This window comes from Phyllobates terribilis, unplaced genomic scaffold (genome assembly GCF_046119375.1).
Source record: "Phyllobates terribilis strain yellow unplaced genomic scaffold, ASM4611937v1 Scaffold_1__5_contigs__length_1240528914, whole genome shotgun sequence".
Classification (NCBI taxonomy): Eukaryota; Metazoa; Chordata; class Amphibia; order Anura; family Dendrobatidae; genus Phyllobates; species Phyllobates terribilis.
In genome coordinates this window covers 357,319,099-357,338,062 of record NW_027362761.1, presented here as the reverse complement: position 1 = coordinate 357,338,062, position 18,964 = coordinate 357,319,099, and the positions used below count along the sequence as shown (strand labels likewise).

General features: G+C 43.9%; 1 protein-coding gene across 1 annotated transcript in view; it reads left to right on the top strand.

The window, feature by feature from the left end:
* The first annotated feature begins 13,327 nt into the window (after window positions 1–13,327).
* The window catches only part of LOC141261614 (3'-5' RNA helicase YTHDC2-like), a 121,138-nt gene continuing 115,501 nt past the window's right edge, over window positions 13,328–18,964 (top strand). The window contains exons 1-4 of the mRNA XM_073676228.1: window positions 13,328–13,414; window positions 14,206–14,402; window positions 15,552–15,751; window positions 16,910–17,076. Of these exons, the coding sequence (XP_073532329.1) occupies window positions 14,270–14,402; window positions 15,552–15,751; window positions 16,910–17,076 (500 nt within the window). The 5' untranslated portion in view covers window positions 13,328–13,414; window positions 14,206–14,269. The remainder of the gene's footprint in view (window positions 13,415–14,205; window positions 14,403–15,551; window positions 15,752–16,909; window positions 17,077–18,964) is intronic.

Here is an 18,964-nt window from a genome sequence, read left to right as displayed (position 1 = left end):
AAAACTGTGTTTAAATTTGGCGCCAATATCACTGATTGTTCGTGGCCGGCGTTCGCGACCAATCAGCAGAGCAGGGTTTAAATTTGGCGCCAATATCGCTGATTGTTCGCGGCCGGCGACTGCAACCAATCAGCAGAGCGTTGTTTAAATTTGGCGCCAATCTCGCTGATTGGTCCAATATGCAGAGCGTTGTTTAAACTTGGCGCCAATCTCACTGATTGTTCCCGGCTGGCGGCCATGACCTATCAGCAGAGCTTGTTTCAATTTTACGCCAATCTCGCTGATTAGTTGCGGCTGGCGGCCGCCACCAATCAGCAGAGCGGTGTTTAAATTTGGCGCCAAAATCGCTGATTGGTCGCTGTCGGCCGCCAGCCGCGACCAGTCAGCAGAGCGTTGTTTAAATTTGGCGCCAATCGTGGCCGGCCGGCGGCCGCGACCAATCAGCAGATCATTGTTTACATTTGGCGCCAAAATTGCTGATAAGTCGCGGTCGGCTGGCGGCCGCGACCAATCAGCAGAGCGTTGTTTTAATTTGGCGCCAATCTCGCTGATTGTTCGCGTTCGGCTGGCGGCCGCGACCAATCAGCAGAGCGTTGTTGAAATTTGGCACCAATCTCGCTGATTGGTCGCGGCCGTCAGCCACGACGAATCAGCACAGCGTGGTTTAAGTTTGGCGCCAATAAGGCTGATTGGTCGCGGCCAGCCACCGCGACCAATCAGCAGAGCGGCGTTTAAATTTTCCGCCTATATTGCTGATTGGTCGCGGGCGTCGACCGCGACCAATCAGCATCGTATTAGTGAGGACCGGGGAGCGGCGCTGCTTGTGCGGCTCCTTCTGCTACGAGAAGCCAGGATATGAGCTGCTACTCGCAGCAGAAGCATCCCGACCGGCGGCGCCGCTCCCCGGTCCTCCGTTCACACTTCCCCTCCGGAGATCAGCGGGCCGAGCCGGTGATCTCCTGACGTTAGCCGCGTGGAGGTGAGCGGCGCCGCCTGTCGGGGTACTTGTGCTGCCAGCACTGGGGAGATGAGCCCCTCGCGCCGCCTCATCTCCCCCTGCATCGCCGCTGTCCTCCGTACAGCAGATGAGCCGCTAACGGCCGCCATCTTTTCCTGGACAGACAGACAGACATACAGACAGACGGGATAAGACAATTATATATATATATAGTTTCTAATATTTTTTTGTTCCTTGACAAATACTAGCCTCCTAAATTATTCCAGTATTTGCATTGGTGTAACGATTTCTTCTATTTTCTAGCATGTTTTTAACCCCTTTACAAGCCAAGGTGGTTTGCACGTTAATGACCTGGCCAATTTTCACAATTCTGACCACTGTCACTTTATGAGGTAATTACTCTGGAAGGCTTCAACGGATCCCCCTGATTCTGAGAATGTTTTTTCGTGACATATTGTACTTCATGATTGTGGTAAAATTTCTACGATATTACTTGCATTTATTTGTGAAAAAAACGGAAATTTTGTGAAAATTTTTAAATTTTCAAAATTTGAATTTTTATACCCTTAAATCAGAGAGAGATGTCACACAAAATAGTTAATAAATAACATTTTCCACATGTCTACTTTACATCAGCCCAATTTTGGAACCAAAATTTTTTTTTATTGGGGAGCTATAAGGGTTAAAAGTTGACCAGCGATTTCTCATTTTTCCAACAAAATTTACAAAACCATTTTTTTAGGGACCACATCATATTTAACCTCTTTAAAGCCCATGTCGTACTAATACGCGTCTGTGCCCTGGGCTTTAAGAGCCTGACCCTTAAAAGTACGTCATCGCGATCGCTCACGCACACAGGCTGTGCGGGCGCGATCGCCGCCGGGTGTCAGCTGATTGTCACAGCTGACACCCGGTACTATGTGCAGGGAGCGGTCCCGCACCGCTCCCAGCACATTAACCCCCGCAATGCTGCGATTGAAGTCGATCGCAGCATTGCGGTGGCAAGGGGAGGTGATCGATATACTCACCTCCTCTTCCGGCCTCCAGAGCTGTCTGCCGCGGCTTCCCGGGTGTTGCCATGACGACCCGATGTCGTCATGACAACATCCGGGTCACCAGACAGCAGGAAGATTGTTTAGACATGCGCAGTGCATCTCCAAACTATCTTCTCCCTGTCCAGCGCTGACTGCCTGCATGGCACAGGGATGGTGCTGCATTCCTGTGCCATGCAGGCGATCAGAATAAAAAAAGTGAAAGACCCATAGTGGGACAAAGTAAAAAAGTAAAAAAAAAACACCCAGAAAGTGAAAAAAAAAAATGTAAAAAAAAATTGTAAAAATATAAAAAAATAAAATAAAAAAAATAATCCACTAAAAATAAAAATATAATGTACCCATCAATAAATATTATTATGAAAAAAAAAAACAAACAAACAATAAAAGTACACATATTTGGTATCGCCGCGTCCGTAACGACCTGGCCTATAAAACTGTTCCACTAGTTAACTCCTTCAGTGAACACGGTAAAAATAAAAAATAAAAAACAAAGCAAAAAACAATGCTTTATCATCATACCGCCAAACAAAAAATGGAATAACACGCGATCAAAAAGACGAATATAAATAAAAATGGTACCGCTGAAAACGTCATCTCGTCCCGCAAAAAACAAGCCGCCATACAGCTCCATCATCCGAAAAATCAAAAAGTTACAGCTCAGAATAAAGCGATGCAAAAAAATAATTTTTTCTATAAAATAGCTTTTATTGTGTAAAAGCGCCAAAACATAAAAAACTATATAAATGTGGTACCGCTGTAAACGTACTGACCCGAAGAATAAAGCTGCCTTATTACTTTTACCACAAATGGAACAGCATAAAAAAATGTAAAAAAAAACAATTCCTGAATTGTTGGTTTTTGTTTATTCTGCCTCCCAAAAGCTGGAATAGAAAGCGATCAAAAAATGTCACATGCCTGAAAATGGCACCAATAAAAACGTCAACTCATCCCGCAAAAAACAAGCCATCACATGACTCTGTCGGCCAAAATATGGCGATGCAAAAACTAGATTTTACAAAATATGTGTCTTTTAGTGTGTGACAGCTGTCAATCATAAAAACCCGATATCATTCTGGTATCGCTGTAATCGCACCGACCCGAAGAGTAAAGTAATCTCATCACTTATACCGCACGAGGAACGGCGTAAAAAATAAATGCTAGGGCTGGGGTTGGGGTTGTGCTAATGTTAGGGTTGAGGCTGTATTTTTTTTTCAAAAGTAAAAAAAAAAAAAAAAAAAAAAAAAAAAAGATGACGATATGGCAACTAGTGTTGAACGCAAGTGCTCGCTACTTGAGTTTGCATCGGGTGCTTGGGTATGCACAGAGTATCGCGGGTGCTTGAGTCTCCGCCCCATATGCTTCGCGGCCAAAAAAAACTCGCGGGGATCGCCTGCCATGCACGAGCGATCCTTGCATTTTTTTTGGGGGGTGTCTAATAACCGTGAAACATGTGGGCGGGGACTCGAGCATTTCACTTGAGCACCCGTGATACATGGTGCATACCTGAGTACCCGATGCAAACTCAAGTAGCGAGCACTTGCGCTCAAGACTAATGACAACTTATTCAATATGATGACCTCATGTTATCAAATTCTGTGTCTTACCTCTGGGTTCAAAATGTTCACTATACCCCTTAATAAAATCCTTGAGGGGTATAGTTTCCATAATGGGGCCACTTGTGGGGGAGCTCCACTGTTTAGGCACATCAGGGGCTCTCCAAACGCGACATGGTGTCCGCTAACAAATTGAATGGAAAATCGGCTCAAATTGTTAGCGGACACCATGTTGCGTTTGGAGAGCCCCTGTGTTCCTAAACATTGGAGCTCCCCCACAATTGACTCCATTTTGGAAACTAGACCACCCAAGGCACCTATCTAGATGCATAGTGAGCACTTGGAACCCCCAGGTGCTTCACAAATTGATTCGTAAAAATTAAAGTGTTTTTTTTTCCACTTTTTCATTTTTACGAATCAATTTGTGAAGCACCTGGGGGTTCCAAATGCTCACTGTGCATCTAGATAGGTGCCTTGGGGGGTCTAGTTTCCAAAATGGGGTCACTTGTGGGAGGTTTCCACTGTTTAGGCACTTCAGGGGCCCTCTAAACGCAACATGGCGTCCGCTAATTATTCAAGCAAATTTTACAATCAAAAAGTCAAATGGCGCTCCTTCCCTTCCGAGCCCTGCCGTGCGCCCAAGCACTGTTTTTTCCCCACATGTGGGGTATCTGCATGCCAAAGGGAAATTGCACAACAAATTTTGGGGTCCATTTTTTCCTGTTACCCCTGCGAAAATTAAAAAGATTGGGTCTAAAGTAACATTTTTGTGAAAAAAAGTTAAATGTTCATTTTTTTCTTCCACATTCCAAAAACTTCTGTGAAGCACCTGAAGGGTTAATAAAGTTCTTGAATGTGGTTTTGAGCACCTTGAGGGGTGCAGTTTTTAGAATGGTGTCACTTTTGGGTATTTTTTGTCATAAAGACCTCTCAAAGTGACTTCAAATGTGATGTGGTCCCTAAAAAAATGGTTTTGTAAATTTTGTTGGAAAAATGAGAAATCGCTGGTCAACTTTTAACCCTTATAGCTCCCCAACAAAAAAAAAATTTTGGTTCCAAAATTGTGCTGATGTAAAGTAGACATGTGGGAAATGTTATTTCTTAACTCTTTTGTGTGACATATCTCCCTGATTTTAGGGCATAAAAATTCAAATTTTGAAAATTGCAAAATTTTCACAATTTTCGCCAAATTTCTGTTTTTTTCACAAATAAACGCAAGTGATATCAAAGAAATTTTACCACAATCATGAAGTAGAATATGTCACGAAAAAACAGTCTCAGAATCAGGGGGATCCATTGAAGCGTTCCAGAGTAATTAGCTCATAAAGTGACAGTGGTCAGAATTGTAAAAATTGGCCTGGTCAGTAACGTGCAAACCACCCTCGGGGGTAAAGGGGTTAAAGTCACTTTGAGGGGGTCTTTATGACAGAAAATACCAAAATGTGACACCATTCTAAAAACTGCACCCCTCAAGAGCTTTATTAACCCTTCAGGTGCTACACAGGAGTTTTTGGAATGTGGAAGAAAAAAATTAACATTTAACTTTTTTCACAAAAATGTTACTTTAGACTCAATTTTTTTTTTTTGCAGGGGTAACAGGAAAAAATGGACCTCAAAATTTGTTGTGCAATTTCTCCTGAGTAAGCAGATACCCCATATGTGAGGAAAAACCACTGTTTGGGCGCACGGCAGGGTTCGAAAGGGAAGGAGCGCTATTTGACTTTTTGAATGTAAAATTTGCTTGAATAATTAGCCGACGCCATGTTGCGTTTGGGGAGCCCCTGATGTGCCTAAACAGTGGAAACCCCCCACAAGTGACACCATTTTGGAAACTAGACCCCTCAGGGAACTTATCTAGATGTGTGGTGAGCACCTTGACCCCGAAAGTCCTTTACAGAAGTTTATAACATGGAGCCGTGAAAATAAAAAAAATCAAACTTTTTCCACAAAAATGATGTTTTAGCCCCAATTTTTTATTTTCACAAGGGTAAGAGGAGAAATTGGACCCCAAAAACTTTTGTGCAATTTCTCCTGAGTACGCCAATACCCCATATGTGGGGAAAATACAGTGTTTGGGCGCACGGCAGAGTTCAGAAGGAAAGGAGCACTGTGTGACTTTTTGAACGCAAAATCGTCTGGAATCGAGAGCGGACGCCATGTCGCGTTTGGAGAGCCCTTGATGTGCCTAAATAGTTGAAACCCCCCACAAGTGACCCAATTTTGGAAACTACACCCCTCAAGGATTTTATCAAGGGGTATAGTGAACATTTTGAACCCAGAGGGACGACACAGAATTTGATAACATTAGGTCATCATATTGAATAAGTTGTCATTACTCTTGAGCGCAAGTGCTCGCTACTTGAGTTTGCATCGGGTACTCAGGTATGCACCATGTATCACGGGTGCTCAAGTGAAATGCTCGAGTCCCCGCCCGCATGTTTCACGGTTATTAGATACCCCAAAAAAACCATGCGGGGATCGCTCGTGCATGGCAGGCAATCCCCGCAAGGTTTTTTTTGGCCGCGAAGCATATGGGGCAGAGACTCGAGCACCCGCAATGCTCAATGCATACCCGAGCACTTGCGTTCAACACTAGTTGCCATATCGTCTTCTTTTTTTTTTTTTTTACTTTTGTAAAAATAAAAACAACCCCAACCCTAACCCTACCCTAGCCCAACCCTGACCCTAGCCTAGCCCAACCCCGACCCTAACCCTAACATTAGCACAACCCCAGCCCTAGAGTTTATTTTTTACGCCGTTCCTAGTGCGGTATAAGTGATTAGACGACCTTATTCTTCGGGTCGGTGCCACTACAGAGATACCAGAATGATATCGGGGTTTTATGATTGACAGCTGTCACACACTAAAAGACACATATTTTGTAAAATCTAGTTTTTGCATCGCCATATTTCGAGAGCTATAATTTTTCCATATTTTGGCCGACAGAGTCATGTGATGGCTTGTTTTTTGCGGGATGAGTTGACGTTTTTATTGGTGCCATTTTCAGGCATGTGACATTTTTTGATCGCTTTCTATTCCAGCTTTTGGGAGGCAGAATAAACAAAAACCAACAATTCAGGAATTGTTTTTTATTTTTTTATTCTACTCTGCGTGTGGTAAAATTGATAAGGTAGCTTTATTCTTCGGGTCAGTACGTTTACAGCGGTACCACATTTATATCGCTTTTCTATGTTTTGGCGCTTTTACACAATAAAAGCTATTTTATAGAAAAAATTATTTTTTGCATCGCTTTATTCTGAGAGCTATAACTTTTTGATTTTTCGGATGATGGAGCTGTATGGCGGCTTGTTTTTTGCGGGACAAGATGGCGTTTTCAGCGATACCATTTTAATTTATATTCGTCTTTTTGATCGCGTGTTATTCCATTTTTTGCTTGGCGGTATGATGATAAAGCATTGTTTTTTGCTTCATTTTTTTTTTTTTTTTTTTTACCGTGTTCACTGAAGGGGTTAACTAGTGGGACAATTTTATAGCTCAGGTCCTTCCGGACGCGGCGATACCAAATATGTGTACTTTTATTGTTTTTTTTTTTTCTCATAATAATAATTATTGATGGGTACATTATATTTTTATTTTTTTTATTTTTATATTTTTACAATTTTTTTTTTTTTTTTCACTTTCTGAGAGATTTTTTACTCTTTTACTTTGTCCCACTCTGGGACTTTTACTTTTTTTATTCTGATTGCCTGCATAACATAGGGATGGAGCACCATCCCTGTGCCATGCAGGCAGTCAGCGCTGCACAGTGAGAAGATTGTTTGGTCATGCACTGCGCATGACCAAAAAATCTTCCTGCTGTCTGGTGACCCGGAAGTTGTCATGACGACATCGGGTCGTCATGGCAACACCCGGGAAGCCTCGGCAGACAGCTCTGGAGGCCGAAAGAGGAGGCGAGTATTGCGATCACCTCCCCTTAGCCTCCGCAATGCTGCGAACGACTTCGATCGCAGCATTGCGGGATTAATGTGCCGGGAGCGGTGCGGGATCGCTCCCTGCACATAGTACCGGGTGTCAGCTGACACCCGGCGGAGATCGCACCCGCACAGCCTGTGTGCGCGCGCGATCGCGATGACGTACTAATACCGGTCAGGCTCTTAAGTCCCAGGGCACAGACACGTGTTAGTACGTCATGGGCTTTATTAATAAATACATTTTCAGTAAAGTTGATTACGTAGTTGTTTGATCCTTTTGTTGTGTGTTTTTTTTTGTAAAGTAAATAAATATATATTTTTTTTGTGCAGTAAAAATGTCACGTTCTGGCGCAATTTTGAAATCCAGCACTTCCAAATCTGGAAAAGCGAAAGGGCTGAAGGACATTCATATAGATGAAGAGGTGGACATTGCTGTTACTATCGCATTGGACAAATTTTGTAATGGTGACCAGAAAGGTATATTTTCAGGACCATTATTCTATTACTTTGTAATTTCATTATGTGAATGCTTCATTGTACAGCAAAAATAGATGCACGTATATAGTTTACATACCTGACTCCTATATTTTTACCCTCTTGTTCATAAATCTGTTGTTTCCTTGCTGTGGATCCTTTCCTCATAAAGTGAGTGACTCATGTAATAAATGGGTGGCAGAGAATTTGTGCTTATGGAATACCCAGATAATAAAAATTAACATTGTACTATCAATTATGAAGAAAAATTCCAAGTGTTGGCAACTAAATAAAATCTTCAAAACTTTATTTCAGAACATAGAATTAACATTCATAGTGGTAGATGAGATAATGCTCAGACGCTTTTCAGGCGTCAATTAATGATTCAACCACTATAACTCTGCCATTGGAGGAGCGCAGGAGCTCTGAAGCTGGCTGAATCCAGTGTAGGAGCATGTGCTCTTTGCCTACTGCCTAATAAACTGGCCAATGCTGGTAGACTGCAGATGTGGCCAGTAATCTGGGTGGTGAGCAGTATATTATAGAATTTCAGTATTTTGCGGAATATCAGACGCACTGAACCATAAGACGTACCCCAAATTTTGAGGAGGAAAATTTTCTTTTTCATGTGTCAAATGGGGGTCCGTCTTATAGTCCGAATTTAGCTTATTGGGGGGAGGGCGGTGGAGCAGGGTCACAGGAGGCAGGGTTGCCGCTGCAGGAAGCCTGTAGCGGCAGGAATGGGCCGATGCTGCTGGCCCTGGGCAGGGAGGAGGAGTTGTCCCGGTATTGCAAGGCAGGAGCCATTGATCTCCCGGAGGTGGGTTTTAAGAAAATGTCGGCGGTGCAGGCAGGATCAAAGTCCCGCTCTGCACATTGATCTCCTGGCTTGGGTGCTTCAGGAAAATGGCTGCCGGAGGCAGCTCATGCGCAGATTGAGTTCTTGGCTCGTCATTGAGCCGAGATATAGATTTGCGCATATGCCGCCTTTAGTGGCCATTTTCCTGATGCACCCAAGCCAGGAAATCAATGTGCAGAGTGGGACTCCGCTCCTGCCTGCACCGCCGATATTTTCTTGAAGCCCACCGCCTAGACACCCCTCCTCTCAGTCCAGGGCCTTCAGCAATGCCTCACTCCTGCCGACACTGGCTTCCTGCAGCGGCGACCCTACCTCCTGTGACCCCTCTACACTGCTGCTGCCACCCCCTCCCCACTGAAAGCTATATTTACACTATAAGACACCCCCCACCCCCATTTTTTTCTCCCAAATTTGGGGGAAAAAAGTGCATCTTATAGTTTGCAAAATCTGGTAATAATCCTTTCTTTCCTGAAAACAGAGAAAAACAGAAAGAAAACAAAGAGGATTGTTAATAAGTGAATTGCAAAGTTGCTTGTTTTTACAAGAACTTTACAATTTACAGTACAGACCAAAAGTTTGTCATGAAAATACAGAAAAATCTTTAACCCCTTTACGACATAGGGCGTATTAATACGTATCTGTGCCCTGGGCCGTGTTTATACGCCCTATCTTTAATGCGGCACCGCGACCGAAGTGCATTAAAATTCCGGTGTCATCTTACCTTAGGGTAGATGGCGCCGGCATCTCGGGGGGTGTCGCCACCCCTTCACACCCACGATCGCTGTGATTGGCTTTTCAATTCTGAACAGCCAATCACAGCATTTCTCACTGTTTCTGGCAATCAGATTGCCGGAAACAGTGATGTACAGCCTAGGATCGGTGCCCCTAAGAGCACCGATCCTAGGCTGTTGCCTAGTAACCTCAGCCTTCTCCCCAAACTGCTAGGATCGGTGCGATCGCCGATCAAATCGATCGCACCCATCACAGCGGGACCGTGCAGTAACAGGGCGGTCACGGGGCGGTGACCGGCTTGTGACCTGCCTGTCACCTCCCCATGACCCCCTGTGATGTCATATATCCCCCAGCCAGCTCTGATTGGAGCGATCGATGATGACATCGATCGCACCAATCAGAGTACCTGACCCGGAGGTGACCGGCCTGTGACCTGCCTGTCAGCCCCCTGTGACCGCCCTGCAGATCCTCACACCCCCCTCCTTTTACCCCCAATCCTCCCCCCCCCCCCCCCCCCCCCAGTTTTTTTTTTTTTTCGTGCGTCCTGCAGCGGCCGAGCGCTGAGCAGTGTCTACGTCACTGATCAACGTCCGTGTTCGCTGCTTTTCAGGACTTTTTCTTGTCCCTGTCAATACCCCCCCCCCACCTTTGCACCACATCCGCGCACACACCCAGCAGCTGCCGAGAGTTGATTGGTGACATAGTTCACCGATCCGCACTCGTGCTCGCTGTTTGCACCACCTACAGTAGTTCCTTTTTTTTCAGAAAAAAAAAGTTCACACCAAGCACACTGACACACACACACTCTAAATAAAGTACTGACACACACGCACCACATACACGAGAAAAAAAAAATGTCCGGCTCATCCCAAACTCGCTATTCAGCGGAGGAGGCATACGCTATTGTTCCCTCCAACACTGAGACTGACAGCGAGGGCGAGGATCCCACATTTCTACTTTTCCGACGCCTCATCATCCTCCTCTTCCTCCTCAGGTGCTGCTGGACCGCCCCGCTGTCGTCGCAGGAGAGAAGATGTTCCAGCGCCCCCCACTACTGATCCCGTATGGACCTTGCCCCCCCGAAAATTTTGAGCCACTGATTCCTGATTTCGTGGCGGAATCAGGAATCAAGTTTGACACCACCGGCCTCACAGAAATAGACTTTTTCAAAGTCTTTTTCTCTGAGGATTTTATAAACCTCATGGTGGGCCAAACTAATTTTTATGCTCATCAATTTTTGGAACAAAACCCCTCTTCATCATTTTCTAACTGGTCTCCTGTAGACGCAGAAGAAATGATGAAGTTTGGGGGCCTGGTCCTTCCAAACACGCTAATTGGGCAGCTGCTCAGAAGGGGTGAGAGCAGAGCCCAATTTAGCGACCACCTATTGGTGGTCAAGTACAAGGACAAGAGGAATGTCCTTCTCTTGACCACCATATATGGTGATGGCAGCACCCTCAGCACTGTAAGAGGTTCCACTACACAGGTCGCCAAACCAGACTGTGTAGTGGGTTACAACAAGTACATGGGGGGAGTTGATCTCTCCGATCAAGTCCTCCAGCCGTACAGTGCTTTGAGAAAGGCCAAGGGTATGGTATAAGAAGCTGGCCGTGCACATTGTTCAAATGGCAATGCACAACGCTTTCCTTCTATCAAAATGTGCAGGGCAGACTTCTGCGTCGTATCTTCACTTTCAGGAGACAGTTATCAAGGTCTTGATATTTGGCAGTGGTGGCGGAGCGGGCCCCACTACTTCTGGAACTGAAGGACCTCGAATTGTACCAGGCCAGCATTTCCCGGGGCAGATCCCTCACAGCGGAAAAAAAGATAAGTCACAAAAGAAGTGCCGAGTGTGTTACCGAAGGGGAATACGCAAGGACACCATTTACCAATGTGACACCTGGCCTCTGCATGAAAGACTGCTTCAAAAGGTACCATACTTCCATGGACTATTGAATTAATTTTTGACGTATGACAACCTGACGAACACTACACAGCTGACGTAGTGTTCGTCAGGTTGTCATGCTTCAGTTGTGTAGTGTTTGTCAGGTTGTCCTACACAACTGGCGTATAACACTACATTATAAAATTGACAAATCAGGTATCCGTTCCAAAAAGGGGGCACTTGGGCATTTCCACTGTTTAGGCACATCAGGGGCTCTGAGAATGTAACATGACGCCCGCAGACCATTCCATCAAAGTCTGCATTCCAAAGCGTCACTCCTTCCCTTCCGAGGCCCTGACATGCGCCCAAACAGTAGTTTTCTCCAACACATGGGGTATCAGCGTACTCAGGAGAAATTGCACAACAACTTTTGGGGTCCAATTTCTCCTAGTACCCTCGTGAAAATAAAAATATTGCGGCTAAAAGAGCGTTTTTGTGGAAAAAAAATGAATTTTTTTTTCACGGCTCTACGTCATAAACCTTTGCAAAACACTTGGGGCTTCAAAGTGCTCACCACACATCTAGATAAGTTCCCTGAGGGGTCTAGTTTCCAAAATGGGGTCACTTGTGGGGGAGCTCCAATGTTTAGGCACACAGGGGCTCTCCAAACGCGACATGGTGTCCGCTAACAAATTGGAACCATGTCGCGTTTGGAGAGTTTTTTTTTTCCACTTATTCATTTTTACAAATCAATTTGTGAAGCACCTGGGGGTACCAAGTGCTCACTATGCATCTAGATAGGTGCCTTGGGGGGTCTAGTTTCCAAAATGGGGTCACTTGTGGGGGAGCTCCAATGTTTAGGCACACAGGGGCTCTCCAAACGCAACATGGCGTCCGCTAATTATTCAAGCAAATTTTACAGTCAAAAAGTCAAATGGCGCTCCTTCCCTTCCGAGCCCTGCCGTGCCCCCAAACAGTGGTTTTTCCTCACATATGGGGTATCTTTTTTGCCCAGGGGAAATTGCACAACAGATTTTGGGGTCCATTTTTTCTTGTTACCCCTGTGAAAATAAAAAAAAATTGGGTCTAAAGTAACATTTTTGTGAAAAAGTTAAATGTTCATTTTTTTCTTCCACATTCCAAAAATTCCTGTGAAGCACCTGAAGGGTTAATAAAGTTCTTGAATGTGGTTTTGAGCACCTTGAGGGGAGCAGTTTTTAGAATGGTGTCACTTTTGGGTATTTTCTGTGATAAAGACCTCTTAAAGTGACTTCAAATATGATGTGGTCCCTAGAAAAATGGTTTTGTAAATTTTGTTGGAAAAATGAGAAATCGCTGGTCAACTTTTAACCCTTATAGCTCCCTAACAAAAAAAAATTTTGGTTCCAAAATTGTGCTGATGTAAAGTAGACATGTGGGAAATGTTATTTATTAACTATTTTGTGTGACATCTCTCTGATTTAAGGGCATAAAAATTCAAATTTTGAAAATTGCTAAATTTTCGCCAAGTTTCCGTTTTTTTCACAAATAAACGCAAGTGATATTGAAGAAATTTTACCACAATCATGAAGTACAATATGTCACGAAAAAACGGTCTCAGAATCAGGGGGATCCGTTAAAGCGTTCCAGAGTAATTACCTCATAAAGTGACAGTGGTCAGAATTGTAAAAATTGGCCTGGTCATTAACGTGCAAACCACCCTCAGGGGTAAAGGGGTTAAATGAGGTGTGTCCAAACTTTTGGTCTGTACTGTACCTCATTTATGATTGTGAGAAAGCTTTCAATAGCAACTGTTTTAATATGACATTACTTGGCCTGAATGTTGGTTAAACGTACTAAAAGAGTCTGAATTATTGTACTTTTCACATGATTCAGAGATGGAGTTCCCTTCTTCCCTGACTGGCACTGAGAGAGCTTTTATCCATCGTCTTCCCCAATCACTTGGACTAATATCTAAGAGCAATGGGTAAGTTACTGCTTGAACCTTACATATTAATTTTTTATTTGTAATGAAAAGGTTCATTTAGCCTCCGAATATAAATACTTTGTCACACTTAATTTAGTGAAACTGTTGTTTCAGTAGCGAATGTGACTATTTGGCAGAAAATGTCTTGCCTCAATTATAACACAGAACAAAATGACTCAGAAATCACTGGTTCACTTCTACATTCTGTATATTTCTTTATTTTTCTGTTCCATTACTTTTAGCAAAAAACTGAAAATTGTTTCCATCCATGTATCCGCATATTGCCATGGGGTAACTCTTGTAACATATACCGTCAGTGGGCAGAATTCTTTCTTAGAGGAAAGTCAATTTTTTTTTACTGCTATTAAAGGATTTAGCTAAATTTTACTGAGGTCCTTGTAGTCTTTATTAACTTGACTTGCCTTTCTGCACACATGACTCCTGCAGCCAGTCACTGGCTTCAGCCATCACATGCCATGCACTTCTAAGGGCAGTGATTAGCTGCAGTGGTGCCAATGGCATGTCTTTGCTACAGCTAAACAGTTAAGACAATGACTGTGGGGAGCACCAGAGCTATGGCACTGAGGTTTAGAATGTCTGGTGCCACTTAAAAGCTAGAAGTCTGTCCTAATATAATGGCAGCCTTTCCTAGCGACTCGTTCCTTTTTAAGCTTTTGTTAAAAGAAAGTAAATTTAGATCTGAAAATTGTTATTTTCATAGCGATTTCTTATAGTAAAATCTGAATGATTAAAATTTTGATCTCAATCTACTTTTTTGCTTTTGTTTTCAGCAAAGGATTTAATAGATTTCTAACCGTATGGAAAAAGGATGGTTCTGAAGGTCTCAGAGCTCATATGTCCTGCTGCCTGATAAAGACCACAAGACACACCATGAGAAATCTCTTCCAGCTTTTTCCTGTGACTATTAAGGAAAGGACCGACCTGCTTCCGAAGACAGAGCGGGGAAATGTGTTTTCATTGGAAACTGGTGAGTGTTTCATTTTTTTGTTCTGAAAATGCTGTGGTTTTGCCGCACATTTCACTCTTTGTGTTTTAAAAGCATGTTTGTGTTGAAGAGATATACTATCATATACATATACATGAAATTGGTAATTTCAAGATCTAAGAGTTATGTGATATACCGTATTTTTCAGACTATTAGACCATAAGACGCACCTAGGTTTTAGAGGAGGAAAATAGAAAATTGAAGCAAAAAATGTGGTCATGATACACTGTTATGGGGAAGGGGGTCTGCTGCTTACACAGTTATAGGGGTAATGTCCCCCAATTCTGTACTAATATCCCCCATCCTGGTATATATATGCCCACATCCTGATATATATGGCCCCCCCTTCCTATTATGTGTGGCCCCCATCCCCATCCTGGTATGCATGGCACCCCCATCCTGGTATGCATGGCACCCCCATCTCCATCACGCTGCACACACACACACACACACACACATAAAAATTAAGGATTCTACTCGCCTCCCCTCTGCTCCAGCGCTGCATCCTGCTCTTCTACCAGCTGGTGATCTCACCTTGTGAGCAGCGCATAACGTCGCTGCCATGCACCCTCACACGCTGAGGTCAGCTGCTGGAATATTCACTGCTCTCCATGCCGGGACTAAGGGCGTTGGGGGCAGTGAATATTATTTCTCCTTATTAGCGCGCACAGTGTTAGCCTCAGCCGCGGCTCCTGCAGCGGCTCGGTGATCACAAGTGTCTGCTATTAAGAGAATGAATATTTACTGCTCTCCACTCCCATGAGTGTGGGGAGCAGTGAATATTCATTCTCTTTAACAGCGGGCACAGTGTTAGCTGCAGCAGGCAGCTCCTGTCTCCTGTGACCCGCTGTTCCGCCGCTGCCGCTCCCCCCACACCATCCACAGCCAGACCTTACATCCGGGCTATAAGATGCACCCCCCCCCCCACTTTCTTCCAAAATTTTGGAAGAAAAAAGTGTGTCTTGTAGTCCCAAAAATGCGGTAGTTATGTGAGCTCTGTGAAGCTGTGCTTAATAGAGGTAAGCCCTGAACATATGATTTTGAAAGGAATCTTCTTGGGTTATGGATTTAGTTTGGGGCCATATCTGGTGGAGTTTGCCAGATTTATGAATTTTTAATTATTGTTTGTAGCGAGCCGTGAAATGAACAAAACCAGTGGACGACTAAACAATGGCATCCCCCAAGTCCCTGTGAGAAGAGGGGAATCTGACTTTGACTCTTTCCGTCAGTCTTTACCAGTATTTGAAAAGCAAGAGGAAGTTGTTCAGATTATTAAGGGAAATAAAGTTGTTCTGATTGTTGGAGAATCAGGATCAGGAAAAACCACCCAGGTAGGACATACATTTTTCATTGAAAAATCTAAATAACCTTAGGGTACATGCATAGAAAAATATTCTAAAATTATTAGCATCCATGTATTGATATATCTTGTGGGTTTTCTTGTTAGCAGTTACGTAATTTATTTTTAGCATTTCTGGACACTGCAACTTAAAGGATAGCTTCAATAACTTTGGCCGAATAGGATTTCTTCAATCAGTGTAGGCAAAGCTATTCTTTTCTATCTGCCATAAATCTGCTTAGCATGTATGAACTGACAAGCATGCATGCGTTCTCAGCTGGGACTTATCGCCCTTGTGAGTAAATGGATAGTGCATGTGGAAAGTCAACATGTTCAACCTTAAGCATTAGAGTTGGTGCTAATTGATTTGCAGGACCCGGTCCAGTGACTCATATGTGATATTGCACAGGCTGGCTAATTAAAAGTAGCCACAGATGCTGTCAGGTAAGAGACAGTTCTTCAGTCTCTCATCTAGCCCCAGAGATTATGGTCATGGCCGCTGTTCAACGTCCTGGGAATCAGTGTGCAACCAACTGCATTCAGCATGCCTGTCTTCTAATGGTTAAAGGGAATGTGTCACCCCCCCCCTTCCCCAGGCGATATCAGACCTCTACTATGGGCATACAGGTGGTAGAAGAGTGAATCTATACTTACCTGTATGGCCCATAGTAGAGGTCTGATTGCAGATATCTGGTTTTATAAAATCTGTTTTCCAGAGGCTTGGCATCCGGGGGACACCAAGCAAACCCCTCCTATCTGCTTACTATTCCCCTAAATCGCTGCCTCTGTGCTAAATTACCATATTCCCCCCTCCCCTGCATGTCACAGGGCTCTGTGACCTGCCCTGCTCTGCCTCCCTTCCCACGCATGCGCAAAGCACCTCTCCCATGGAGCGCGCTCTGTTTCCCTCCGGCCCCGTTTGGCTGCGTACTGCGCTGCAGCCTTGTATTGCGCAATCGACAGTGAGTCACTGAGACTTCCACTCCGCTGGCAGTACACAGCCAAACGGGGCCGGAGGGAAACAGAGGTGTGGTTGGGGGCGACACACAGGTTGATTTTGTTTAGTATTTGTTATTATGTTTATTATTTAGCACAGTGACCACTTTTTTGTCTTGGTGTGACTTCTTCCTCTAAATGTTTTGTCTGTAAGATTTCCCAGTTCCTTCTTGATGATTGCTACAGAAATGGAACTGCTTGTCGAATCTTCTGCACCCAGCCGAGGCGCCTGGCTACAATTGCTGTTGCTGAAAGGGTTGCTGCTGAAAGGGGAGAGAAAATTGGTCAAACTATTGGTTACCAGATTCGTTTAGAGAGCCGGTATGTTCATTACTTCACAAATTTTCTAAGACTAGTCCTAAATTATAACTCGGCCAAACCTGATTTCATTGCAATCCACTGCAAGGCTAGAGTTTTTGAAGCCTATAAAAATGAAATTCAAACAGAACCTGACCAAGTATAAAAATGTAATTGGTAGTCAAAATCTGCAACATCTGTTTGCCCTTGTGAAGTCAGCCTTTTTTGTTGGACACAACAGCTCGGTATGAAGGAAAGACCAAGACCACTTTATTTTTTAATCCGCTCTTGGTTTTGGAATTTAAAACTACTTTGAAAAACCTGAAAGTGTGATCTCCTCGTAAACTACGAATGAATAGCTGAAATGAATAGCATTCATTATGTTAGAAGGGTATGTGTCAAGGGAAGGCATATACAGTGGCTACGGAAAGCATTCAGACCCCTTTAAATTTTTCTCTTTTTCATTGCTGCCATTTGGTAAATGCTAAAAAGTTCATTTTTTTTATCATTAAAGTATACTCTGCACCCTATTTTGTCTGAAAAAAACAGAAATGTAGAAATTTTTGCAAATTTATTAAGAAAGAAAAACTGAAATATCACATGGTCATAAGTATTCAGCCCCTTTGCTCAGACACTCATATTTAACGCACATGCTGTCCATTTCCTTGTGATCCTCCTTGAGATGGTTCTACTCGTTCATTGGAGTCTAGCTGTGTTTAATTAAACTGATAGGACTTGATTTGGAAAGACACACACCTGTCAATATAAGACCTCACAGCTCACAGTGCATGTCAGACCAAATGAGAATCATGAGCTCAAAGGAACTGCCCAAGGAGCTCAGAGACAGAATTGTGGCAAGGCACAGATCTGGCCAAGGTTACAAAAGAATTTCTGCATTACTGAAGGTTCCGAAGAGCACAGTGGCCTCCATAATCCTTAAATGGAAGAAGTTTGGGACCACCAGAAGTCTTCCTAGACCTGGCCTTCCAGCCAAACTGAGCAATCGTGGGAGAAGAGCCTTGGTGAGAGAGGTGAAGAAGAACCTTAAGATCACTGTGGCTGAGCTCCAGAGATGCAGTAGGGAGATGGGAGAAAGTTCCACAAAGTCAACTATCACTGCAGCCCTCCACCAGTCGGGCCTTTATGGTTGAGTGGCACAACGGAAGCGTCTCCTTAGTGCAAGAGATAGGAAAACCCGCATAGAGTTTGCTCAAAAACACATGAAGGACTCCCAGACTATGAGAAATAAGATTCTCTGGTCTGATGAGACGAAGATAGAACTTTTTGGTGATAATTCTAAGCAGTATATGTGGAGAAAACGAGGCACTGCTGATCACCTGCCCAATACAATCCCAACAGTGAAACATGGTGGTGGCGGCATCATGCTATGGGGGTGTTTTTCAGCTGCAGTGACAGGACGACTGGTTGCAATTGAAGGAAACATGAATGCGGCCAAGTACAGTACAGAGATATCCTGGATGAAAACCTCTTCCAGAGTGCTCTGGACCTCAAACTTGGCTGAAGGTTCACCTTCCAACAAGACAATGACCCTAGGCACACCGTTAAAATAACAAAGGAGTGGCTTCAGAACAACGCTGTGACCATTCTTGACTGGCCCAGCTAGACCCTTGACCTAAACCCAATTGAGCATCTCTGGAGAGACCTGAAAATGCCTGTATACAAACGTTCACCATCCAACCTGACGGAACTGGAGAGGATCTGCAAGGAAGAATGGCAGAGGATCCCCAAATCCAGGTGTGAAAAACTTGTTGCATCATTCCCAAGAAGACTCATGGCTGTACTAGCTCAAAAGGGGGCTTCTTCTCAATACTGAGCAAAGGGTCTGAATACTTAGGACCATGTGATATTTTAGTTTTTCTTTTTTAATAAATTTGCAAAAATTTCTACATTT